At 46.1% G+C, this 26888-nt stretch overlaps 1 protein-coding gene across 2 annotated transcripts in view; it reads left to right on the top strand.

Moving 5' to 3' along the window:
- The window catches only part of TYK2 (tyrosine kinase 2), a 579821-nt gene that overhangs the window by 535710 nt on the left and 17223 nt on the right, over positions 1-26888 (top strand). For both annotated transcript variants that reach the window (XM_069231824.1, XM_069231825.1), the window contains exons 21-23: positions 7700-7872; positions 8137-8254; positions 9414-9524. In XM_069231824.1, the coding sequence (XP_069087925.1) occupies positions 7700-7872; positions 8137-8254; positions 9414-9524 (402 nt within the window). The remainder of the gene's footprint in view (positions 1-7699; positions 7873-8136; positions 8255-9413; positions 9525-26888) is intronic.

Raw genomic sequence — 26888 nt, forward strand, 5'->3', positions numbered from 1 at the left:
TGACACTTGATCTGTTAGAAAAGACTTGCTGATCTTTATTGGTACATATGCGGTTGCAGCATTCCATTTGAACCAGGGCCTTGCCTTTTCCTCTAAGGCATTCAGGGACACCATGAGGATGATGGGTGTTGAACTCCATTAATCCTCACCCTACCATCCCGAGGGTAATTTGGTCGTGGAAAGGAGGAATTGAGACCTAAAGCAGTCCTTAACAGCTAGAGTATTAGGTTCAGGCTGCAGTTGGCATCATCACCTATATGGGGTCCAGAGAGCACTGAATATTTTGCCAAGACGGTCCTTGGGAGGATGCACTCCTTAGAGGTTCTCTTTGGGATATATATATGTATGTCCCAGATCTGGATGGGCCTGGTTTGGTGGCAGCAGATACACCTTTTGACATAAATGAACATTTCACTGTCATACAGGAGCTTCAGCAATTTCGTGATAACTCATCTGCCAGTGCTGCCACCTTAGGAATTAGGGATTTGCCAACAACTTCTACAGTCTGGATTCCTAAAGTTGGGGATCTGGTTTGTGAGAAGATTGCTGTGAAGAAGAAATTTGAACCCATCCTACAAAGCACTGGTCCACGTCATGGGAATACAAGGTACCAGAACTGTCACCGCTGCCTGGTTCCAAAGCAGATAGATTTGTCTCCATTGACAACATCAAACTGCATCTCTTTCATTGCCTGTGTGTGAATGAGACTTGTTGCTCACGTGAGAAAAGGGTAATCTCTGTTTAACCACGACTTCCATGAGATTTGCACTCTTGAGTCCATGCGTAAAGGCTGCCACAAATCAGCTTTTACTAATTGGGTTTTGGTGAGGTACTGCTTGTGAGCCGGGAGGGTTGGGCTGACAGTTGTGACTTGTTGTAGGATTGGCCTAGTCGCCTACAAACAAAACTGCTGTCATCCCTAAACCAGCAGTCTTGCCTAGAGCAAGAGTCCAACTACGACACCTCCACCTCTCAGGCCAGACAGCCTTCCAGTTCATATTCATGAGACTTCTACAGAGGAGCCTATAGAATTAATAACATCCGAGGTAGAGGCAAGAACGCCACCATCAATACCTTTACATGAATACCTTCCCACACTCCCCGCTCCACACCTGTTGGGGGAAGACTTCAAAATGCTATACACAATGACTAAACATCACTTCAGAACAATGTGTTCTTTCCATTATACAACTTGGTTACTGTCTTGAGCTCATTACCACTCCTCCAAACAATCCCCCTCGCTTTCACAAGATCTCTCAAGAACACCTTCTCAACCAAGAGGTACAATCCCTTCTTCTTAAAGGGGCCTTGAGCCAATTCCGCTGCAAACACCTTGGAACAGAAGTATACTACCTATATTTCCCCTTCTAAAAAAGAAATGGCTGTCAGGCCCATTCTGGACCTAAGGCCCTTAAACCACAACATTCTATCAGAACACTTTCACCTGGTTACTCTTCAAGATGTTAGCCCCCTCTTACAACAGGGCGAGTTTGACTGGCAAGATCTAATGGATGCCTACTTCCATATCCCCGTCCATTCTGCACAATGCAGACATCTCAGATTCATCATTGCAATTCGAGGTTCTTTCTTTCGGAGTCATCACAGCTCCAAGGGTCTTCACAAAGTGCTTAGCAGTAGTAGCAGCACATCTCAGAAGACAAAATGTACACATATTCCCCTGCATGGACGACTGGCTCATTAAAGATAGCACAATGCCAACGTCACACTCGGATCACAGTAGACCTTCTGCACAAGTTAGGGTTCACGCTCAACTTTCTCAAATCCGACCTTCAGCCTCTAAAGATACAGCCCTATTTAGGGGCTATTTTCAATGCAGAATTGGGCATAGCATATCCCAATCTGTCTCGTGTTCACAACTTTTAGTCTCTCCTCCCTCAGTTTTGAGAGAATTCTTCATTCACGGTCCAGACTGTGATACGCCTGTTAGGGATGATGGCCTCCTGCATTGCCATGGTTTCCCACGCCAAACTTCACATGCGTCCCCTACAGCAGTGTTTGTCTCATCACTGGGCTCAATCACAGGGACAGGGTCACTGGGAAGGTCTAGTTTTGTTAGACCACCATACTCACTGCAATAATGGAACACTACCAACCTGTTGAAAGGGTAGATTTTTTTTTAAGCCCAATGCCTCAGTTCTTTCTTACAACAGACTCATCACACACAGGCTGAGACACTCACCTTCAAGAACTCTAGGTACCGGGCCAGCAGGATCCCCATCATCAATCCCTATACATCAGCTTCCTCAAGCTTCAGGCAGTATTTCTAGCCATAAAAGCATTTCTGCATCACCTTTCTCACAAAGTTGTCCTAATCCGCATACACCACATGTCATGGGTGTACTACCTTCAGAAACAAGGTAGGGACAGGGTAATTCCAACTGTCAACTCTCTCAATTTGGAAATGGGCTCTCCACCATCATAGTCACCTGGTGACTGACTGTCTCCCAGGAACTTTGCAGACCTGCTCAGCAGGATGCGGCAAAAAGTTCATGAATGGGAACTCCTCCAGCAAGTCCTTCAAAAATACTTTCGGAAATGGGGAACACCTCAAGTAGATCTTTCCACCACAGAAGAAAACACAAAATGCCAAGACTTCACCTCCAGGTACCCTCATCCTTTATCCAAGAGCAATGCCCTATGGATGAGCTGGCCAGGGATATTTGCCTATGCCTTTCCGCCTCTACCTCCCATTCCATTTCTAGTTCAACAAATCAGACAGAAATTCTCAGCATGATCCTGGTAGCTCCCACATGGGCACAGCAGCCCTGGTTCACCACAATACTGGACCTTTCAGTTGTCCCCCACAAGAAGCTTCCCAACAGACCGGATCTTCTAACTCAGAACTAAGGTCATGTCAGACACCCAGATCCCAAATCTCTCAACTTTGCGATATGGCTCCGAAGGTCATAGAGTTTGGTTACTTGGATTTGTGTGCAGACTGTATGGACATTCTAAGAGATGCTTGTAAACCCACTACTTAGAGCGTGTTATGCTGCAAATTGTAAACGCTTTGTTACTGTCAACCCAAACACATTAATCCCATTAAAGCTACTGTTAAAGACATTGACTGCTATTTGCTTCATCTACAAAAAGCTAATTTAGCCTACATCTCCATTTGTTTACATCTCACAGCTATAGCTGCATATTAACAAAACAAACATCATACATCCCAGTTGTGAATTCCAGTGATCAAAGCATTTATGGAAGGTTGTAAACTAGTCATTCCACCAAGAGTGACTCCTGTACTATCCTGGAACCTCACAATTATCCTTACCAGGCTCATGGGACCTCCTTTTGAGCCACTTCACTCATGTCCTCTTCAATACCTCTCATGGAAAGTGCCTTTTTTAGTTGCTAACACATATCCCAAACGTTAGTGAGCTCCAGTCCCTAACCTTGGAATAATCATTCTTCCATATTCATAAGGACAAAGTGGTTCTTCGCATTAATCCAAAGTTCCTCTCTAAAGTGTTCTCTCATTTCCCCATTAATCAATCCTTTAAGTTACTAGTCTTCTTCCCGCAGCCTGACTCACTTTCTGAAAGAGCCTTTCACACTTTAGATGTTAAACCTGCATTAATGTTCTATATTGATAGAACTAAAGAATGTAGAAAGACTAAACAGCTCTTTGTAGCTTTCTCACTACCCCATAAAGGTAATCCAGTACCCAAAAGCAGCATAGCTAGTTGGATAGTAAACTGTATTCAAACTTGTTATGGTAAAGCAAAAATACAACTTCCTGTCACTCCCAGAGCACACTCTACCAGGATGAAAGGAGCCACTGAGGCTTTCCTTGGAAATATACCCATAGCTGACATTCATAAGGCAGCTACATGGTCAATTTACAAAACACTATTGTGTAGATGTACTTGCACGCCAGCAAACCAATGTAGGCCAAGAAGTATTAAGAACACTCTTCCCGTCAACTGCAACTCCCACAGGCTAGCCACCACTTTTATGGAGGGACTTCTTTACAGTCTATGCAGAGCATGTGTATCTACAGCTGCACATGCCATTGAACAGAAAATGTTACTTACCCAGTAAGCATCTTTTCGTGGCATGTCATGCTGTAGATTCACATGCGCCCTCCCTTCTCACCGAATGCCTGTGGCCGTTTCAGTTACTTTATACTTGGATATAGGTGTACATATAAACATTTACCTTTGCATGGACATCTTTTTCTATACTTCCTCCACACTCCTTTTCACACCCACCTGCGGGAAAACAATCTAACAAAGAGCTGATGCCCATCACCGAGAAGGATACGTCACTCGATCCCATAACTCGATAATGCTTCTTTGAAGAAAAAGAACTTGCAGCACTCCGAACCCAACACTAGACGGCAGGAGTATGCAGAGCATGTGAATCTACAGCACTAAATGCCAAAAATAGATGCTAACTGTGCAAGTAACATTTTCCTTCTTCTCCATCTTTGGATGTTCTGTAAGTTCATATGCTTAAGTCCTCCGCTTCACAAGAGTCTTACAAAAGCTCTAAATTGTAATGGGTACTTCTGATCACTGATACCTCGTCTTTAAAATGTCCTCGGGCACCAGACCGGATCCTTAAAATTTTAAAAGCATTGTTCCTGGGTGCAGTTAGGTGGTGCTGTGCAGTTCCGTGTTGACTTTATTCCGCCCTGGAAGTGACTTTGCCAGTTCCTTTATTTCCATATCTTTGTTTGTGGACCCAGAGCTCATACCCAACTTTTTCCCCATCAGTTGAAAAGTTTTGTTTCTTAAAATTCAGTTTTTTTTTAGTGTGCATGACAAATAAGTCATCTCCCCAAAACTACAAGGTTTAAGCCTTGCAGGGATTGTCACAAACAGGTGTCTATGATAGACCCCATGAGGTGTGCCTCTGGTGTTTGGGTTTGGGGCATGACACCAAGCCGAGTCCTCCATTGAGGGATGTGTCAGAAGGTGGTGTTCTATGAACCCAAAGCTGTATGTTGCTGATCACTGAAAGAAATCCGGTTCCCCCTCGAAGTCGAGGGCACAGACCCGTTCCTGCTTCTGGTCTTCATCACGGTCCAAGTCTTCTGATAAGTTCAAGCCAAAGCACAAGAAGGCCAAGTTAGATTTGTGGCAGTCCCGCCACTCATTTTCTGTGTGATGTCAGGGTGCCTCTTGGTCTCACTCCTGATCCTGCATCGGTCCTGGGTCTCAGTAAGACTGGTGCTAAGGCTTATGGCCCTCTTTGACCCCTGTATCCTGCTTGCTGACTATGCCATGTGGCATATGCTCCTTCTGCAGTGGAACCTGAAGACTCAGTGGGCCCAACACCAGGGGGACTTGTCAGATTCCATCTAGGATTCAGAGGAGACTGCACAGGAACTTCATTGGTGGATGCTGAACCTCAATTGGAGCGGTGGCAAACCCCTCTCCCTGCCCGATAGTTGTATCATTACTGTGATTGTAGCGTGGTCTGGGAGAGGTGGAAATCAGAGGTCTCTGGCCTCCAGAAGAGATCTTTTACCACATCAGCCTGTTGGGAGTTGTGGACCATTCAGCTGTCCATTAAAGGAAAGGTGATTCAGGTGCTCCTGAACAAGAGCATCGTCATCTGGTACAGGAACAACCAGGGCAGTGTACAGTCCTGTGCAAAGAGGCACTTCATCTCTCGAGCGTTAGTGCATTTCCCTAGTTGTGAACCACCTAGAGGGGTCTTTGACCGTAAAGGCAGATGTTTCATGCAGCGGCAACTGGTGGGTAACGAATGACCATTAATCTCTGAGGAATCTTCCAGCAATGGTGATAACCCTGGCTTAATCTCTTGCCACCACGAGGGCATGCAATGTCAAAACCTCTGCATGCTGGAGGTCCCAAGAATGCTCTCTCTCATAGATGGATTCTGGATGGAGTCGAGCCACTGCGTCTCCTGTCCTGTGATTCAAACAAGATATGGAATGACCAGGCACAAGTCATCCTAGTCGTTCCAAATTGGTCAAATAGAATCTGGCACTTCTGGCCATGAACATCTCTCCTCCAGTCAGTCAGACTGTTTCTTCGGGAGGATCTCCTTTTTTCAGTGGTGGGGCAGGGTTCTATACCCAAACTGCAAAATCAAAACCGCCATACGTGGAACTTGAGCAGCAGCAGTTGACTGCATTCGCTGTTCTTCACAAAATTGTGGATATCACCCTTTGCTGTCAGGCGTTCTGCCACAAAGTCTGTCTACGCCAGGCACTGGGACCAGTTTGTGGCCTGGTGTAGCACCTGCGATGCAGACCTGTACCACACCAGTATCTTGTTTGTTTTATTTCTAGTGTGCAAGGACTTAACGGGGCACCATTAAAGTTATTTGTCTGCCGTTTCAGCCTTTTCACAATCGCTAGACCAGCTGTCCTTGTTCAACTCAACTGTTGTGATAAAGTTTCTAAAAGGTTTGACGTGTTTCCCATGAGACCCTTCGTGATTCCTCAGTGGGATCTCAGTTTGGTCCTCACTTTCTTCATGTGTAGTCCCTTCGAACCAATGCACAGCTGTTTACCACATCTTCTGACTGAAAACCTTGCTCCTCGCTGTAGTAACTTTGGCTCGTCGCGTGAGTGAAGTCCAATTTCTTTCAGTACAGCGACCTTGCACCACCTTTTTCCCAGATAAAGTGGTTTGAGGACCAGGGCGGCCTGTTTGTCAAAGGTAGTGTCTGGTTTCTACGTTTGGCAATCCATCTCTCCCAACAGAAGAGGAGAAACCTTTTCAATAGTGATTTGAGCTTTTACATTGATCTACCAAAGACCATTGGGTGGATGACAAAACCTTATGGGGTTCTGGGGCAAAAGAAAGGTGAGGCGGTGCAAAAAAGGACTGTGTCAAGGTGGAGAGTCCTCTGTGCTAAGAGCTGCTACACTCTGGCCAAGTAACACAGCCTCCAGTAGGTCTGAGGCCCATTCCACCAGGGCCAAGGCTGCCAACACTGCCTTTGCACATGAAATGCCTGTTCTTGACATCTGCCAAGCCACGACGTGGGCGTAGGTGCACACTTTCATGAAGCACTGCTGCCCTGGTGGCAAGATCCAGCGAGAAGATCATTTTGCTATTTGCTCCTGTAGGACTTTTTGATCTGAGACATTCCACAGATCCACCACCTAGGGAGGTACTCCTTTGATATCTAGTCTGAAGGTGAGAGTTCTGTGGTTAGAAGCATCATTCAGAAGAAAAAGTTACTTACCTGTGGTAACACTCTTTCTGGTGGATACTCTAGCTGCAGATTTTTCACTGCCCCCCCACCTCCTCGTCCTGTGGAATGGTCTTTTTCCTCTAAAAAGTTCCCAGGCTAGAGATCTGCTCATTGATACCTCTTATTTTTGTTGCAGTCTGTGTCCGAGGGCATGGGTAGACACAAGAGAGAAACTGACATTGACGTGCAGAGGTGGCACTTTTTGTAGCTTTATCATCATTTCCAAGTTGGAGTTCAGTGCAGAGCTGCATGCTACCACCTACCAGTGTGCAGCAGCAATGCTGTTTAAATCTTCTGGATCCACTCTGGCTATTGGAGATATTCTGAAGGAAATTAATTGGCTGTTAGATTGAATATACAATAAAAAGAGCGTTACCGAAAGTAAGTAACTTGTTCTTTTGGGCCTTATACATAATTAAAGCATGTGACTGTTATCAAAGATATCAGCACTGAAGAGTTGTAGTTACTGTAGGTAATTTCTTTCCTCCTTTTGCAGGGAATGGCCTATTTGCACTCCCAGCACTACATCCACAGAGACCTTGCTGCTCGCAATGTGCTGGTGGAGAATGAAAATGTGGTGAAGATTGGAGATTTTGGCCTGGCTAAGGCTATTCCAGAGGGCCATGAATACTACCGGGTGCGGGAAGATGGAGACAGTCCAGTATTCTGGTAATGTAAACGTGAAGATGAAGTGTATTGTTAAGTTTGTGCAAGGCCTGTGAAGGAAAATATCCATCACATCAAATTCAGTTTATAAAGTTTGTTAATAGTTTATTACAGCTAGGCCTATCTATGTTACTCTTTTCTTTTTTTCCTGTAAGCCCGTTTTGTTCCAATTTAGTGACTGATATAGTCTTTTGGGCTGACCAGCTAGTCTGATTTTCTTCACCGATCAAATAGGCTTATGTTTGTTTTGGTCCCATCCATGTTTAGGTACGCTGTGGAGTGTCTAAAGGAGTGTAAATTTTTCTACGCTTCAGACATGTGGTCCTTTGGGGTGACACTTTATGAACTTCTGACATACTGTGAGACTAGTGAGAGCCCCCTCGCGGTGAGTATTAAGTTGGTTTATGTACTTTGAGTGTGGTTTGATGACCTGGCCTCTAGTTGTGCTGTGCTTTTTATTTGAATAATGAGTAAATCAAAAGAAGAGACATTCACATAGCAAGTCCTTTCAAGGTGGGATCTTTCTTTCTTTGATCTTAGTTATATGATCAAACTGAAGGGTTTGAATCTTGTTTTGTCAAGTGCCATGCAGTTTACACTATTTGACTTTGAAGGGAGGAATGCTGTAAGACCTATTAAACACTCATATGTACTTCTCAGAGTATGTTTAGAGAACGTTAACTCTTTATTTGGCAAATACTATTTTAAGCCACATTTTGCTGCAAACTAAGTTTTTTATGGATGTAGATTTTCATTATTCAGAAGCTGAAAAACCTGCAGTAAAAGATGTTACCTATGAGGTACTAATAATGTTTTTCTTAAAATTTGTATTACCTCCTGGCATTTTCTAATCACCCTCAAATTAAGTTCATCCAAGGGGGCACACACAGGAACGAATAGTTATACCATTTTGAGCAAATTGGCTTTTCTTGGATAGATGCACCATTGTCCGGCTCTTGTTCTTGTTATAAAACATTCTTGGTTTCTGTCTAATACTTGGTGACTTTTCAGAGTTCTGTTACACTGCAGGATGAATATAGCATTTGTTGAAATATTGTTATTGCTGGGTACGCAATCTTCAGGTGCAAAATGGAGAGGTGCATGTTCATTGAACTGCAAACAGTGTACAGTTGAGGAATTTTCACACTTTCAAAGTATTTTTGTTTTTAAATGTTTAAGATGACGTACATTATTTCAGCTTTATATTCATACTAGTAAAATTAAATGTTTGTTTTTTATGGGAAGAAATACTACTGGTATGTATAAAAGCTATGAAATGCAGAGATAATCTCAAAATGCAGCAAAGGTTTCCCTGACATCACATCATTTTGACAGATCTGTGACTCTCTTGTTGGTGCTAAAGTGGGAACACATTTAGGTGATGTTTGGGCTCTTGGACGCTAAAGTGAATGCAGTGGTGTGGACAGTGAGCAAATTATGAGCATAAGAGACCAAGAAAGTTGCTTCTTGTTCCAAAGCAAAAAAATGCGATGGTGTGTTTACATCTCTTAACAAACTGGTTTTTCTTTTTTTACATTCTATAGAAATTCATGGAGATGATTGGGGTCACGCAGGGGCAGATGACAGTGGTGAGGCTGATTGAGCTCCTGGATCGGGGACAGCGCCTACCTTGCCCGAAGGACACACCACATGAGGTAAAGTGTCACTGAATTTGAGGGGTGCTTACTTATCCGAATAACAATGACCACTAAATCAGGAACATGGTTTTGCTGTTAGTCTATCCTTCTTGAATACACTTTGCTTAAGCAACAGTTTTCTAAGTGGTGGTTCTCTTCAAGGAGTCTCTAAATTGGTTGCAGAGGGAAAATGCAATAGCTGACAATAGTTGAAGAAAGAAATTATTCTGATGGATATATCCAACTGCAGTTTCCTTACCTTCTGAATGCCCCCAGGTGCCAGACTGAAGCTGGAGGTTGTTCTTGGCAATTCCCAGGTGTGCCAGTAAGTGGCATTGTGCAGCTCCCCATCAGCTACATTCTGCCCCTTAAGTGACTGCAACCTCCATGGGTCGTCCTCTGTACCTTTCTTTCTGTGCCTTCCGATGTGGATCCAAAGTTCTCTTCCTAGACTTCTGCCACTTGAGAGGAAACATTTTCTTCAAAACTTCTACCAGTATGCAAGGGACAAATCTTCTGCCTGTAGGGATTGAACAAGCATCTGTGACTGAGCTGCACAAGGTGCCTTGGCTCCTCGCATTTCTCAAAACCATGTGACTAATTTACTCTGATGAACCCAAAAGCCATCTAGGACCGTAAGGCCAAACTCTGTCACTGAGCACTGTAGAAAAGCTAGATAGTCCCAATCTAAGTTGAATACATGGACACGTTATCGGTCCCACGGCCGCTTCAGAGAGACCTTCATCCCACTCCAAGTCTTCAGATAAGTCAATAAAGAAGAAACAGAAGTCAAAACATCCCCTTTCCCCCTCCCCCTCCTGCCACTCTTGTCAGGAGATGTTGCATGAGCATCATGGTACCTCAAGATCTTGGTCGCCAGCAGGAGACTCAACTCCCACATCAGTCACAATCCAGACCAAGTTTCTTGGTCCCTCTGTGACACTGCAGCAGATTTAGGCATTCAAAGAGGCTGTGTTGCAAGTTTTCAGTACCTTTCTAGTGCGCCTTCAGACCGCATGTTTTATCTGAGGTTTCCAGTCAGAATACCAGCAGCGAATCAGTCCCGGACTCCAACTTTGCCTCTCACCCCCACTCCTGGGTCTGCCCCAATTTTGGGGCAGATGCCTATTGTGAGTTCTTCTCCTGTGCCAGATCACCGTGAGCCAACGCTGCTGGTGCCAGAGTAGATACCCATAGCCCTTTCAGTCTTTGAAGCAAATCCGCCACAACCTTGACTGAAGTCAACATATTCCACAGCATTTGGATTCCACTATGCTTCCTTCGCCACATAGATTTTTAAACCCCGAGCCACAGGACGATGGTGATGATGAGTCTCCGCTATATGAGGGTGAGAATCTATTTGGGGACTTCCAGGAGGCCAGTGATCTTGACACCTGTCCAGAGACAGGACTTAATTCCCCACCTGACCCCTCCAAAGCGTAATCTGCTTCTTCCGCCATGGTGATTAAAAGAGCAGCAGATATTCTTGATCTCCAACTTTCCTCAGTGAAGATTACAATAAATATACTCACTGAAACCCTGCAGTTAATGCAGACCTCCTCAGAACCACTGCTCCTGTTCAACAAAACCCTCTCAGATATCCTCTTGGGCAACAGGGCAAAGAAAGGATCTTGCTTCCTCTTAATAAACAGTTAGCCTGACAGCACAAACTAGCTCTGGGGGCCTCATATTTCCTCCTGTAGCATCCAGCACCAGAAAGGCTAGAGGTTCAGGCTTCCACCAGTCACCTCAACTCAAGTTCATTTGCAGCCATCCTGCCAAAGAGAGAGTCGAAACGAGTTGCCTCCAGGGGCATTACATGCACCGTTCGTGGGATATGATGAGCAGGATCTTGCCTGTAGTCCCAAATGACCCTTATGCAAAGCTCTAACAAATAATCCAGGATGGTGAAGACCCGATGAAGTATGTAATCAGATCAGATCAGGTCTGCCCACTGTCTGGGTAGGGTAGTTGATACTTCTGTGGTGCTTGAGTGTCATGATGGCGGACGTGTACCGAAACAGAAACCGCACTACACTAAGTGTGGTTTACAGCACACGAGTTGCGAGCGTCTGAGCCGGAGAGACTAAACAGTAGTAGTGGAGGATGCAGCGGAATATCTTTGAATTTGCAGCTGCAGGTGACAGCCTTTTCATTTATTTAGTTTTCAACAGTCTATATTCGTTTTTTGGCACTCTTTTTGCTATTTGGGGAAGGGTTATTGATTTTACAAACCATGGTCCATGTTCAGAGGCAGATGGTGTTTTAAATTTAAGGAACAGTGTTTTTATTCATTTTTACTCTGTTGGGATTACAACTTTCACAACTAGACTTATCAGTGTTTTAAACAAGGCCATTTTACACTCTGAGGAAGGATTGTGTCTGCCGGTCTCAGTGTACTGAGATGGCAGCCATTTTTCGACCTCTTCAGAAGCACACTTAAGAGGTCAGCAGTCTAGCCATCTGATCCTCCTGTTATCTGAGGACTTAAAAACCTTCAATGCTGGGGCCGCACAGCGGCCGTGCCAAAGGCAAGCTTGTCTGTGCCCTTCCATGCCAGACTGCGCCCAGGGGCCAGCAACTATGGTCATATTAACATAGGTAGGCTTACATATGATGCTGAATTTCTCCATTCACTTAGATTTAATATAGGAGCCAAAGGTAATGAACAAACTGTTGCCAGGGAAGTTACCTGGCCCTATAGTAGAGGTGGTAGATCCCCCCCCCCAACCTGTGATACAGAACATACCGGTATCACATAAAGCGCCACATAGCTTGTTTCTCCTGGCCAATTGTAGATCTTTAGCTGCCCACAAACTGGATATCAATCTTCTACTTAATGAATTAACACCTACAGCCCTGTTCCTAACGGAAACATTGCCCCATGAGGGCTCAGCTCCTGATATTTCCCTGGCTCTACCTAATAAGTACTCAATCATAAGGCATGACAGAGTCTCTGGGAAAATAGGGGGTATTGCCATTATTGTCAAGGATTCAGTTAAAGTCACCACCCATCCACTTAAGTTATTAGATTGTGAGAGTATGTATTTTTCCTTCTCTTTAAATACTCAATATAGTTTCTCTGGCCTTAGTGTATCGCCCCCGGCTCTTCATTGCATTTTCTTCAAGCCTTCCCAGAGTAAGAGGCAGACTTAATTTGTGACATGCCAAATTTCACAATTCTTGGAGATTTTAATATTCACGCAGAGAATTTAGAGAATGCAGCTGCTAAGAGACTTCTGTTAGATATGGAGGCCTTAAATCTCACACAACTGATCAGGGGCCCTACACACATCAAGGGTCAGACCATTGACTTAGTTTTCAGTAATACAGATGACTTAACTGCCCTGCCCATCACCTCCTTAGCCTGGTCCGATCATTATCTAATCTCTCTCTCCCCTCCCCTTCCAGTATTGTAAACACCCCCCAAAGCATTATCCAATCTTATAGGCGCTAGCATATGCTTAAGACTAAAGAATGGATTGGCATCTTAAAGAGTTCAAAACCCACATTGAATGGGAATATGGTTACATCTTTAGACTAATTTAATAATTGGATTAGCAAAAGCTTAGACACAATCCTTCCATACACGTTAAGGCCGAGTGGACATAAGAAAAAAGTGCCCCCTGGTTCTCCAAACATCGTAGCCTAATAAAGAGGGAATGTAGGCGGCTGGAGCGAAAATGGAGAAAATCCTATGAGACTTCCTCTAAAGATGAGTATAGGAAGGCTGTCAGAAGGTTTCATGCTGAAATTAAAGCAGCCCAAAGTGCATTTTATGCAGATAAAATCGAACAGAGCTCTAACTCCCCGAAGGAAATCTTTCTCCTGTTAAAAGAATTTACCTCTCCACAGACACTGTAGAAGCCTTGCATAAACATAGTAATGACTTAACTGGATTTTTTTCAGGAAAAAATTGCAGATATCTATTCAACCTTTCCAGTAGATACCCAACGTCCCCAAGCGGTAGATGAGGAGTGTTCCAAGGGTGCAGCAAGGTTTACATATATTCCTCCCCTCTCTCCTGAAGTGGTCTCTATACTATTGACCATCCTTAAATCAGGGTCTCCCCAGGATCCAGCCAGCCTTCAATCTTAGGACAAGGGGCTTCAATAATAGTCCCTGTGGTAACTGAGCTGCTGAACATGTCACTATCATTCGGCACAGTTCCTCCACAGTGGAAACATGCAATTGTGAAGCCGTTGCTTAAGAAGCCCAGCCTGGATCCACTCATCCCTGGCAACTATAGACCAATCTCTATGCTGCCATCCCTTGCCAAAGTACTTGGAAAACATGGTAATACTCATCTTTCGAGTTTTTGGGAGAAAAATAACATTCTCCATCCATCTCAAATGGGCTTTAGACCATTAAATAGTACGGAATCTGCATTAATCGCAGTCACTGAAGAAGTTAGGAAACATGTAGATCAGGGCTTGGTCTTGGCAATCGTGCTTCTCGATCTTAGTGCCGCCTTTGACACAATGGAGCACAATATTTTACTACAGAGAAATGTTCAAGTTTTGGACCGTTCCTTTTATTTGAGCTGTTTTAAGAGTACGTGGGGGGTGCCTCAGGGCTCTTCTTTGAGCCCTACGTTATTTAATATCTATATGGCCCCTCTGGCAAAAGTAGTGGAGCCCTATGGATTCTCTGTAGTGTCATATGCAGATGACACCCAGCTTGTGGTATCCTTTTCTACCGATCATAACTCAACCAATTCTCGGCTCATTCCTTGTCTACAGGCAATCTCCAAATGGATGTCCAGCTGTAGACTTAAGTTGAATGGAGACAAGACAGGTTATGTTTCTGGGTCACCAGGTTAAAACCAAACTTAATCTACCCAGTTTTTCAACCATTAGAAGATCTTCCATTGCCCAAAGAAAGCATTAAGAGTCTGGGAGTATGGTTTGATCCATGGTTAACCATAAGTCATCAAGCGAAAAAAATATCCTCCTCCTTTTTTGGCATACTCAGACTTCTTAGAAAGATTTTTAAAATACTTACGTTCATTGCAAAGAGGCTCATCATACCAGCCTTAATAATCTCTCGGCTGGTTTATGGAAACGCCTTGTTTCTTGGTGCACCAAAATATGTTATGAAGAAATTGCAGGTGGTGCAGAACACTACTGCCCGCCTTCTCTTCAATCTACCCAGGCATGAATCAACCAGATCAGCTTTATCAACGTTGCTCCGGCTTCCTTTGGAGCAACGGATACAATTAAAATCTTTGTTACTTTTTGTTACATTCATAGAGAGGTATATGGCAAAGGCCCCCCAATATTGCGAACCCTGGCTTCTTTTTACAAACCTACCAGACATCTTAGATCATCCTCCAAGGCCCTAGCTGTCATTCCCCCAGTAAAAAAGCCAAATGGGAAGGAAGATCAATATTGTATCTTGGAGCTAGACTGTGGAATTCATTACCACTGAATCTACCTCAAACCAGCCATGTACTGTCGTTCCGGCGGCTATTAAACACTTGGTGAACATAACATGATGTATAAGATCAACAGGCTTTTCCAGAGATATCCAACAATCCCTGTTAGATATGCCAAATGGTAGAACCCCTCTCTTTGTATGCAAGGTGGACTTGGCACAGGAGAGCTTCAAAGAAAGCAAACCAACAGATCGCACTCTTGGCCTTGCACTACCCGCACAATAGTCTGCCCTACAATAATGCCCTTTTGTGAGAGCTTCAGGGACCTCCCAGTTCTGTCATGTTAGAGGTCAGGGGTCCGGCCAGCAGCGTCTAGGCCCCAAAGGGCAATGAACTACCCAATTCCCTGCCCTTCCTCCTGCTGCAAAACGCCTTCAAATTACCCTCAGTGGCACACTGTCGCCTGTTTTGTTTCCTCCATGGATGGCAGAGCATCCCATCAGACAGATAAGTGCTCCAAACTGTTCAGCACTTTTATGCCCTGCCCTTTCTCTCCATCCCTCCAGATGTGCAGCCTACATAACAACGGCTTCTGGAGGACCACTTCTTCATTCTCTGAAAGAAGTGCACTCTCTCTTAAAGAAGTGAGCTATAAAGAGGATACCGACATCCGAGGTAGGTTAGGACTGGCTGCTACTCCCGATAATTTCTAGTGCCAAAAAAGGACATAGGCCTCCGTCCAATTTCTTTCTCAAGAAGGACAAGTTTAAGATGCTCTCTTTAGCACGAGTTCCGTTTGTCATGGATCAAGAGGACTGGATGGTGGCATTAGATTTGCATGATGCGTGTTTTCACATTCCTGTCCAGCAATCCACACAGATGCTACCTGCGGTTTCAGATTGGCTGCAAGCACTTTTAATTCTCCCTGCTTCTTTTTCGCCTCACTAGTGCCCCTTGGGTGTTCACGAAAGTGATGGTGGTGTTTGTTACCCATCAGAGGAGGTTGGGAATACTTGTTATCCCATACCTCAATGACTGTTTGCTAATGGCAGACTCCCCTCAAATGGTTGTGAACCACCTCTAGACGATGGCCAACCTGTTGATATCCCTGGTATTTAGCATCAACGTGCCAAAGTCATACCTGCCTCCTTCACAGAGAATCCCTTCACTTAGAACCATTCTGGACATAGTCCTCTTTTGAGTCTTATATCTGCTTTAATGAGTCCAGGGTATTCTGGCTATGATCAAATGTTTCAACCTTCGACCTATGTCTCAGTGAGAGAGGCTGATAGACTTCTTGGCCTCCTGCATCCTGGTAGTGAACAATGCCAAGTGGCACATATAGGCTCTGCAGTGGGATCTGAAATCTCAGGACCAGGGGAGCCTCCCAGATTTTGTCCAGGTGTCAGAGAAGATTGTGAACGATCTGCAGTGGAGGTTACTGAACCGCACACGCCTCTCCATCCCCAACCCAGAACTAATGGTTGTGATGGGTGGTTAGTTGGTGGGTTGGAGAGGCCCTCAGGTGAAGGTGCATGAAAGAGAACTCTTGCAGAGATTCCCCTGTTGACCTATCTCCACACCTACTTGTTGAAGTTGCAGGTAATTCACATTGCACTAAAATCTTTCCTCTCGTCCATCAAGGTGGGAATGGTACAGGTTTTGACACACAGCATCAGCACCATGTACTGCAACAATCAGGGTGGGGTGCTGGTAAGGGGCCCTGTGCCATGTTGCCTAGAACTGTCTGAGTCATTAGGGCATCTCCCTCGTATAGCACTTGGCAGGATCTTAAAACTTCAGGGCAGACAAACTCAGGTGGTATTACCTGGTGGATCACAAACTGTGGCTAAACATCGAGATGATACAGGGCATCATCCAGCAATTAAGAGAACCCTATCTTAATCCTTTTGCTACTGCCAATAATGCGCAGTCTCGAAACGTGGCTCTGCAAAGTTCCCAAGGCTTGATAATCCTATATTCCTCCCCTCTTCTACCTCTCCTTTCCAAAGTTCCGAAGATCATGTTCAACCTGGCCCAAGTCATTCTAGTGGCTGCGGATTGGACCAGGATAGTGTGGTACCCAGAACTTGTAGCCATAAGAATGTGTCTTCCAATCTGGCTGCCTCTTCGGGAGAATCTGTGGCAGCAGCAGAACGGGGTCCTGCACACCTTACACCCCCATGCTTAGACATTTGGGTGACACAGTTGACTTCTTTATTACCTCCCTCCCGAGGTAGTCAGTGTCGTTATGGCAGCCAGATGTCCGTCGTCCAAATCCATGCATGCCGGGCAGTGGGAGAAGTTGTGTTGTAGAATGTTCTTTAAACCTTAAAAAACCAGTTGTCGGATGTTCATCTTTATTCCTTTTCTCTAGCCCAGCAAGACCCTGCTGTGGAAAAAGTTAAACTGTCAGCCTTATTGACCTTTCTGCAGTTCCCTCCTCAGCCATCTTGTCTGAGTCACCGTTTGTGATGTGATTTTTTGAAAGGGCTGGTGTATATATGTTTCCTGAAAAACACTTTGTGATGACCCAGTGGGACTTCAATTTGGTTCTACATTCCTAAATTGTACTTCATTCGAGCCTGTGCACGCTGGTCCCTGGGATTGCTCACATTTAAGAATGTGTTCCCTATTGCAATTATGTCAGCTCGTCGCTTATGTGAGCTGGGAGCTCATTCTGCCCAACAATTGTATACCACCTTCTTCCCAGACAAATTGGTGCTAAGGACCAATGCAGCATTCCTTCCAAAGGTGGAACTCCTTTCCACATTGGGCTGTCAATTACTCTGACCATGTTCTTTGCTCCTCCATATCCTTCCAATGAGGAACAGAGACTCCATTGCCTAAACCAAATAGATCTCTGAGTTTGTATATCAGTTTTACTAAGGATGATGAGGTGGATGATCAGCTCTTTGTGTGTTTCTCTTAAGTGAACAAGTGAAGAGCAATGGAGAAATGGACCATCTCCAGATAGGTAGTTCTTTGTAGAAACATCGGCTGTGGTCTGGTCAAGAAGTAACCTCCGGAGGGCCTGCTAGCTCATTCCCCCAGGGCCAGAGCTGCTACCCCTGCGTTAGCGTGCAGTGCTTGTTTTGTAGATCTGCCAGGCAGTGATGGGGGTGTTGGTTCACACGTTCACGAATCACTACTTTCTGGATAGTCAAGCCTGGCGGGAGTGTCATTTCCTTTAGTTCTGTCCTGCAGGACTTTCTGGTATGAGCCATTCCACAGACCCACCCTCTGGGGAGCTACTGTTCTGATATCTGTTCACAAAATGGGGAATCTGTGGTTTAAAGTATCCATCAGAACAAGTTATGTGTTCATTCTGGTGCTTACTTGTACCTAACTGCAGATTCTTCACCAAACCTCCTTCCACCCTATTCTGTGAATTTGACTCTTTTGGTCCATACGAAAAAGATCCCAACTTAGAAATCAACACACTGGCATAATCTGATCCCAAGAGCTCCAAATCCGATGACGCTGTCAGATATCAAATAAAAAATGATGTCAACACATGACGGTGGCGAAAATATTGTGGCCTCTACGTCACTTCCTGTTAGAGACGGAGCCCATTTCTTCTGCGCAGGGCAGGCTGAGGGCTGGCTGGATCGGTGAATCTAACTGTTCGGTGTTCTCGAGCTACACATGTGGTGTGGCTATTTTGCTGCACGAGGGTCTGCAGTGGCGCACACGCAAGGTTGTGATCGACCCTAATGGTAGATATGTCTTGTTGAGCGCGATGCTGATGGATAGAGCCTGTCGGCTGGTGTCCGTCTATGGTCCTAACTCAGATGACCCCGAGTTCTTTCGCGAGGTGTGGCGTTTGGTGGAGTCGCTGGGCAATGGTGCGGTTATTTTGGGGGGGGGGGGCGATTTCAATGTCCTTCTGGACCCAGTTGCGGACCAGGAGAGCTTGGCAAGGGTGCAGCATGTGGCTGCGGCAAAGGCTTTGGCATGTGTGATGGATGAGGGTGCTCTGGTGGATTTTTGGCGGGTAAAACATGGTGCTGCGCGGGAATGAACATGTGTTAATTATGCCCACAGCAGTTGGTCCTGCTTAGATCGCTGGCTGGGCACGCGAGATGTGGAGCTCTGGGCACTGTCAGTGGAGCATTTGGCCCGCACTTTGTCTGATCATTCGCCAGTGAAATTAGTTCTGGCGGTGCCCTGTGGGTTGGAGTGCACGTTTATGTGGCGGCTGCCACAGGGGGCGCTTCGGGATCAGGTATTTCGGGAGGAGGTTTGTGAGGCTATCGTACATTTTTTCGCTGAGAACAGTGGATCTGTGAGCTCTGCAGGTACTCTATGGGAGGCCTTTAAAGTGGTCATCCAGGGTGTGTGCCTCTCGAAGCAGCATGGTGTACTGAGGGCGCTATGCCGGGAATTGGCTGATCTGGAGGGAAGGATAGCGGATTTGGAGCGGCGCTTGGTGCTGGACTGGTCGGGTGCGGTGCTTGCGGCTCTCTGGAGTACAGTGTCTTCGTATGAGGAGGCCTCGCTTCAGGAGATCTGTTTTCTGGGGATGTTTGCCAGGCCGAGACGATATGCCGAGGGGGAGAGGGCCGGATGCATGTTGGCAAACATGCTGTGGAAGCCATGGGCCAGCAATTATGTCACTGAAATAGACAGTGATGAGGGTGATCGCGTTGTTGGGACGCAGGGTGTCATGAAGGTTTTCTCCTCCTTTTTTGCGAATTTGAATGCGGAGCCTTCCGGGCAGGATGCTGCTGCGGCTCAGGAGTATTTTTCAGAGATTGCCCTGCTCTGGTTTGATGATGCGCACAGTTCTTATTTTGATGCCCCCTTTTCAGTAGAGGAGGTCACTGCTGTGATTCGTAGTCTACTTGGAGACAGGTCTTCTGGGCTAGATGGCTTGAGTCCTGCGTTCTATAAGGGGTATTCTGAAATTCTTGCTCCTAATCTCTTGGAGGTATACGCGGAGGCTATAGAGACTGGGATTCTTCCCGCCTCCCTGCGTGAGGCCTTGATTGTTACAATCCTTAAACTTGGGAAGGACCCATATAGCTGCGACTCTTATCGCCCGCTTTCTATGATTAATATTGACAACAAGATCTTGGCTAAGATGATTGTGGCGCGGCTACAGCCGCTGCTCCCGAAGTTGGTGCTGCCAGATCAGTCTGGGTTTGTGCTTGGCCGGTCCACGTCACATAATTTGCGAACGTTCTTTGCAGTGGTGGGTTCTATTGTGGCTGAAGACGATGCGGCGGCAGTGTTTTTAGATGCTTCCAAGGCCTTTGACTTGCTGGCTTGGGAGTATATGTTTGCGTTGCTTGCCAGGGTCATTCGTGAAGTTGATCCGATTGCTGTACTTGGCCCCCACCGCTAGGCTGCGCCTCAATGGGACTATTTCTGACCCTTTCTCGGTTGCTCAGGGAACCCGCCAGGGATGCCCTTTGTCCCCATTACTTTTTGCTGTGGCCATGGAGCCTCTTGTGGCGCGGCTGAGACAACATCACAGTGAAATGGGACTACCGTTCCGGCAGCGGGCCTATTTTAATATCTATGTATGCGGATGATATTGCCATATACGTTCGTGAGCCGCAGTAGAATCTTGATTTTTGTTGGACGCAATTGTGCGCTTTTGCACTTTCTCTAGGATCGCGATCAATTGGTCTAAGTCTGTGGTGATGCCTTTGGTGGCTGGGGTGGCGGACTTCCCTTCCTGGTATCCGATTGGTTGGACGAGTGGCCCAGTGCGTTACCTGGGGGTTTGGTTGAGCTGTGATGTGGAGACTCTCTGGTCGGCCAATTATGGTAAGGCGATGATGTGGCTGGAAGACAGTTGAGGCTTGGCGCTCACTGCCGCTCTCGCTCATTGGGCGTATAGCTATTGCAAAAATGGTGGTCCTGCCAAAATCTTTGTATTTGTCAACCTCCCTCTTCTGCTCCCAGTGGGTTTCACAAAGCGTCTTCACTCTGCCTTGATACGCTTGGTCTGGGCTGGCCGGCAGCCCAGAATTGCTTGGGAGAAGCTGACGCTTCCGTTTGAGCTGGGTGGCCTTGCTGCCCCTGATCTGGAGCTCTACTACCTTTTTGCTCAGGCTCGCTGTGTCTATTATTGGTTGCGCCCAATCCGCTACTTACCGCATCTTGCTCCTGAGACTGATGCGGTGTGGCCAGATGGCCTGTCTCGTATACTTGGGAACCCTTCCCGGCCTAGGACGCGAGGTGTTGATACTGTGACTTGTACAGCACGTGCTTGGGCTACATTGATGCGTCGCTCTGGGGTGGGCGTGTCCTTTGCCTTCTCGATGTCGGTCTTCTCGGTCGCGGACGCGGAGATGTTTCCGGGTGTGAGGCTGCGTGGCTTCCTTCAGGATTCGCATCTAGCTGTATTGGGTGACTGGTTTGTGGATGGTTGTCTGATTTCACTGGCGAAGGCACTTGGGGGCAGTGGTGCCACTGCTCTGCAGCGGTTGCATGTTCTGCGTGTCTGTGCCATGCTGCGTGCCCGCTTCTGCGGTTCTTCTGATACTCTATTGGTGTGCCAGGCTTTGGAGGTGCTGTGTCACGCCCAGTTGCCGCGCAGGCTCATTACTAAATTGAACAACTGTATGCAGGTCCAGCAAGGTGGTGTTGTGGGGTCAACAAAGACTCGCTGGGAGGCGGATCTTGATGTGACTATATCGGAGGAGGAGTGGCGGGCACATGAGTTTTGTTTCCCAATTATAGGTTGCGTCTGATCCACTTCAAGTTTCTGAATCGCCTCTACTACACTCCACGAGGCCTTTGTTCTATGGGGCTTCGCGTAGATGCGTGCTGTGAACGGTGTTGCGCCCCTGATGCTGGATTTCTCCATCTCGCGTGGGAGTGCGCTGATGTCCACGCTTTTTGGACGGAGGTCTTTCATATGATGGAGGAGATGACTGGTTTGGTACTGCCCCCGTCACCCAGAGTGGCCCGGCTTGGATGCGTGGATGAGGTGCGGCAGACATATAGGAGACTGGTGGGCCTGCTTCTTCTGCTGGCTAAGCGTATGGTTGCTATGTGTTGGGGCCGGGGACGGGCTCCTCGTGGATCTGACTGGTTGTGTAACGCTTCCAATTGCCATTTTCCGCACGCTGAGCGATCCGGATCTCCAGCGCCCCCTAACAGTGCTGTGCTTAAAATACATAGCTGATTGGATGTTGCACGCTACTGCGCCCTTTTTCTGTCCGCCCTCCCCTCTCCCTGTCCCTGTTGGTTTTGTGATAGTTCCTAGCCCCATGAATGCCTAGTTTAATGACATACGTTCCTGGGTTTATGTTTTACACGACCGCAGTGCTGAGTTGGGGCTCCTTTGGTAGTACTGGAACTGTTCGATGTTGCACATTGGCTGGCATCCCTTATGGTGCTCCTGTGCCATTGTTTGGGACCCCAGATATAGACTGGAACGCTGTTACATTGCCAATGTTTCTCTGTTCATTGGGCTTGTCCTCTGTTAGGTTTTATTTTTATTTTTTTCACATAATAATCAATAAATAAATAAATAAATAAATAAATAAAAAAAAGAGACAGAGCCCAAGCAGAGACACAATGCCACCTACTGGCGCAGAAATGAACTGCTAAGAAAAATCTCCAGACTGTCTGACCAGACTAAATTTGTCTGTGTGTTCTACTGGAGAATAGTCTGTCTTGTGAGACTAATTTGATACTTTGTAGGCCTATTGTTCCCCTTATTTCAATTTTTTTGTTACTGTGCCTTACTATTCTGCTTATTTCTCTCATCTAATGACAACATATTCCTGGGGATTGCTCACCTTATGAACAATAGCTCTCCAGCAGTATCAGGACATGCTGGTGCCTCCAGTCATGGCTCCTGCACAGGAAGTGAAAGACACCTGCCTAGTTCTTTGGTGCTGACCTGAATCTTTAAAAAAGTAACAATGCTTCAACTACAAACTAGGTTAAATGTCACCTTCTTAAAGTGTCAGGGCTTAAGCCCTGTCGCTGTTGTCATAACAAGATGATTCTTTGGGATTCCCACAACATTTGTATGTAGTACTACAGGCCTAGCCGTGATTATTTGACATGCAGCTCCTGTATACTTCCATGCACTTAAATGTCACCAGAAAGCGAGAAGCCAATTTATTCTTAGCTCGGACCTGTAAGGTGACTTCAAAATGGTCACTTCCCCCTCCCTCTGGTTCTTCTGTCTGGAGATAATCCTCTATATGATAATCCACAAAAAAAAAGTTGTCTTCTAAGAATAAACAGTCTATCTCCCAAGACTGTTTGGAAAGTCAGCAAAGCCCTTCCTGTGCATCCTCAAAGCCAGTCCTGGTTCTCAAGAAACTCAGAGGGAGGGGCATAAAAGAAAATTCTGACAGATTTTCCGCTGGAGACTTATCTCCACACCTACCTGTTGAAGTTGCAGGTGATTCACATAGCACTAAAGTCTTTCCTCTTGTCCATCAAGGTGGGAACGGTGCAGCTTCGAACACACAACATTAGCACCATGTTGTAATGCAACTAGCAGGGTTGGGTGGGGGTACGGGATCTAGTTCTCAACACCTCCTACCCCCAAAAAAGTTCAGGCTTTAAGCCCTGCAAGAAATGTGATGAACATATGTCCATCACGGAGCACCATGACTTTCACCAACAGTTGACAACTCATACACAGTATGCATGCTAAGTACTGCCCTTGGTTGAGGATGTTGGAGTCTTCCTCCTCGAGATCAAAACTGAAGTAAAAGAGGAAGAGGGGGATGGGGAATCTTGAAAATGTCATCCCTTTAAGGGCAAGAGCCTGAGATGCTCTTCTACCCCGAAGGATTTGTCATTGTTGCTGGAACTGGTAAAGGTTCTATTTCCACTAGTAAGGCATGAGCAGTCCTCATTGATCCAATGCCGACTCCCGGGGAGGGTCCTAATGTCAAAAAACACCAGCTTCCAGGCTTTCTTCTCCAGTCTTTTCGGGAATTTCTTACTCTGGGATCGCACCCTGCAGCATTTCTCAATGCCATGCTCAACATTTTTAGATGGGCCATGGTCCCCTGCTAATATCCCCTCCTATCACTGACCATCCCCATACCCCCTCAAGGCCTTTGGACCTCAAAGAACTTTTAGGGGTGGCTACTGTTCCTATACTGGGTGACTTGCCATTGGTGCTGTTTGCCTCTTCTTTGCCCTTGCCTTCGGTGTGGTTATCCGCATTGGCACCCATATGCCTATGGTGACTTCTTTAAGCCTGCTTTAGGCATCAACCCTCCACGCCTACTTTAACATTCTTCCTTTTGTCTGGCCTCATAGGGAGGGCTCACACCGTGATGGAAGAACAATGCTCGTGTAGGTACACACTCCATTACCTTTTTGGAACTTATTCTTACCCTTTGGAAAGGATCCAGAAGAGGCAATTTTATTCAACCAATGACTCTGATATCCAAGCTCTAGCAGCAGCTACTGGAAATTATATTTCACCAGAGAGCAAGCAGTGGAGGTACTTTGCCTTCCTCGGACATAATTTGAGACAAAAGTGGACATGTCAGCGGAGATCCTTCAACTGTCCACGCAGGCTTCAGAGTCATTACTCCCTTTCAATGCTGCCCTCCTTCACATTATCTTAGCAGCCTTGGAACAATCCACCACTTACATTGTAGTCAATAAGGGTTGTAGCTAGACTGTATCGCTTTGCACCTGGTGACCATCCCTTCCTTGCACCTCATCCTTCACTGGAGAGTTTGGTGATTCAAATGTCCTGGTGTTTTTCCATTCCTCCTGCCGATAAGGAATGAAAAAAGAAAGGCTTTCGGCTAAAGCTCTTTTCTGCGGGCTGTCACTCAACTTAAATCACTCAAACCTGCCTTATCTGTTGCACCTCCTGGGATGCAGCTCTAGTTCCAACTTATAGACCCATAGGGTTTCTGTGGAAGGCTAAATATCCTTCTTTTTAGAGGCCTGAAGGACATTACATCGGACCAGTGGGTCATTCAGATTTTGGAAAGAGGGCGCACCCTGCCTTTCCTTCAAAAAAACAAGCCCCCATATTCTACCCCTTTGCCCCTTTGGTTCAACTGAGAACCATCTCCACATCTTCTGCTGAAAGGAACAGTGAAGTTGGTGCCAGAGCAGGATATTGGTCGGGGTGTGCTGCTATCAGTACTCCCTTGTTCCCAAGAAGGATAGCATTCTTTGGCAGATCATAGACCTCAGAGTGTTGAATTGTCATATTCGCTTGGAGAAATTCAAGCTACTGGGGGAGAAAAGGGGAGCGGGGATCTGTCAGACACTATTATGATCTCCTGGTATGCTGCAATGGAGCTGACATGGTGGGGTGTGGAGGGGAATCTAATGGGTATCTCCTTCAAACCTTCTTCAGCTGTAGCCACAGTGATAACGAATACCTCCACTCCAGGGGTGGGATGCTCATCTGGAGGAACTGGAAGTCAGACTCCTCTGGTCTCCGGAAGAGCATCTTCTGCACATCATTCCACTCAACCTGAGGGCAATTTGGTTAGCTCTCAAGGCAGTTCTTCGACCCCTTCATGGTCGATCTGTCCAGATCAACAAAGAGGTATTATACGCTCAACTTACTGTCTGCGGTCGCTGAGATTTTGTTTTTGGGTTCACCAGCAGGGAGTTTAGATGGTTGCAAGCCATCTGGTGGGCTCTCTGAACATCCGAGCCAGCAGGTACTGATAGCATCATATTGCTGATCACGAATGGAGGAGTGGAGTCTCAACCCGGAGATGTCTCACCGCACCTTTGTTTAGTGCGGTAACCCTCAGGTGGAGCTGTTTGCCCCCGCAGCAACCCCACTGCAAGGAACATGGATGGGCAGAAGGGGTTGGTGGGTGGGCGGCATGGGGTGCACACATTTCTGCTGAAGTGGAATTTTACTCTTAACCTCCTCCCATACTTGATTATTTGGCTCCTGGGGAATATTCACCAAGACACCACCCAAGTCATCCTAATCACACCAGCCTGGCCGAGAAGGGTGGGTTATGTAGATTTCCGTCACTTCCCCTTATGCACCTGCTCAGTCTTTCACTCAAAATGTACCCTTTCTCCTATTTGGAGGGACAGGTTCTACTCCCAACCTCCAGAGCCTTCACATTCATGCCTGGAGATTGAGCAGGGGCGTCTGACTTCTTTCTAGCTCCCTACAGATGGGATAGCTGCAATTCTGTCTGTCTGCTGTCTTTCCCTTGAGATGGTGTTACATGTTCCTCACTTAGTGTGCTGAGAACAATGTGGATTCCTTGAAGGCCCATTTGTCTGATAATCTCTGGTTCGCCCTTTCTCTAGCTCAGCGCAGTTGTGTTGTGTGTACTGTCAATGGATACCTAGCCGCCTTAACTGCTATTCCTCTTTAAGTCACCCACTGTGTTGGATTTTCTTAACGGTTTCACAAATAGGTTTTCCCTTGCTCCTGTTATCATGAATCAATTAGGTATTATCCATTTCAATGAGGTTTCAGTTTAAGCCTCTTCACAGTTGACAGTTGATATTATTTACTATTAAAACTGCTTTCTTGTTTCCAGAACTTCAGCTAGACGGGTTAGTGAGTTGCAAGTGCTGAGTTTCCATCCTCCTTTTGCTTGCTTTTTCAATTACCAGTCTTTTTCAATGACCAGTTGGCCTCTTGTAATAAACAAACAAAAGTCCTGTGTTACTCCTTCAGGTGATCTCTTGAACCATAGCTGCTTTCCTGCCCAAGGCTGTGCCCCTATTCTACTTCGGTCAGTCAGTCACTCTTCCTTCCTTTTATCTCTCTCCGCACTCCACCAATGAGGAGGAGAAGAGACTGACTGCACTAAGAAATTCATAATAGATGTCCTGCTTTTCGTAGGCTATGCAGGCAATAGAAAGGGAAAAGTGATCCAAAGAGAATAGAATCTGGATGGATTATCCTTTGCTTTAAAGATGTGCTATCCTCTGATCGATAAGGAACCACCAGAGGGTATTGGGTGCATTCCACTAGGGCCAAATCTTGTACCTTAGCATTTGCCAGTGGAGTTCTTGTGGCTGCAATCTGCATAGCGGCAACCGCTGCATACCTT

This window comes from Pleurodeles waltl, chromosome 4_2 (genome assembly GCF_031143425.1).
Source record: "Pleurodeles waltl isolate 20211129_DDA chromosome 4_2, aPleWal1.hap1.20221129, whole genome shotgun sequence".
In the NCBI taxonomy this organism is placed as follows: domain Eukaryota; kingdom Metazoa; phylum Chordata; class Amphibia; order Caudata; family Salamandridae; genus Pleurodeles; species Pleurodeles waltl.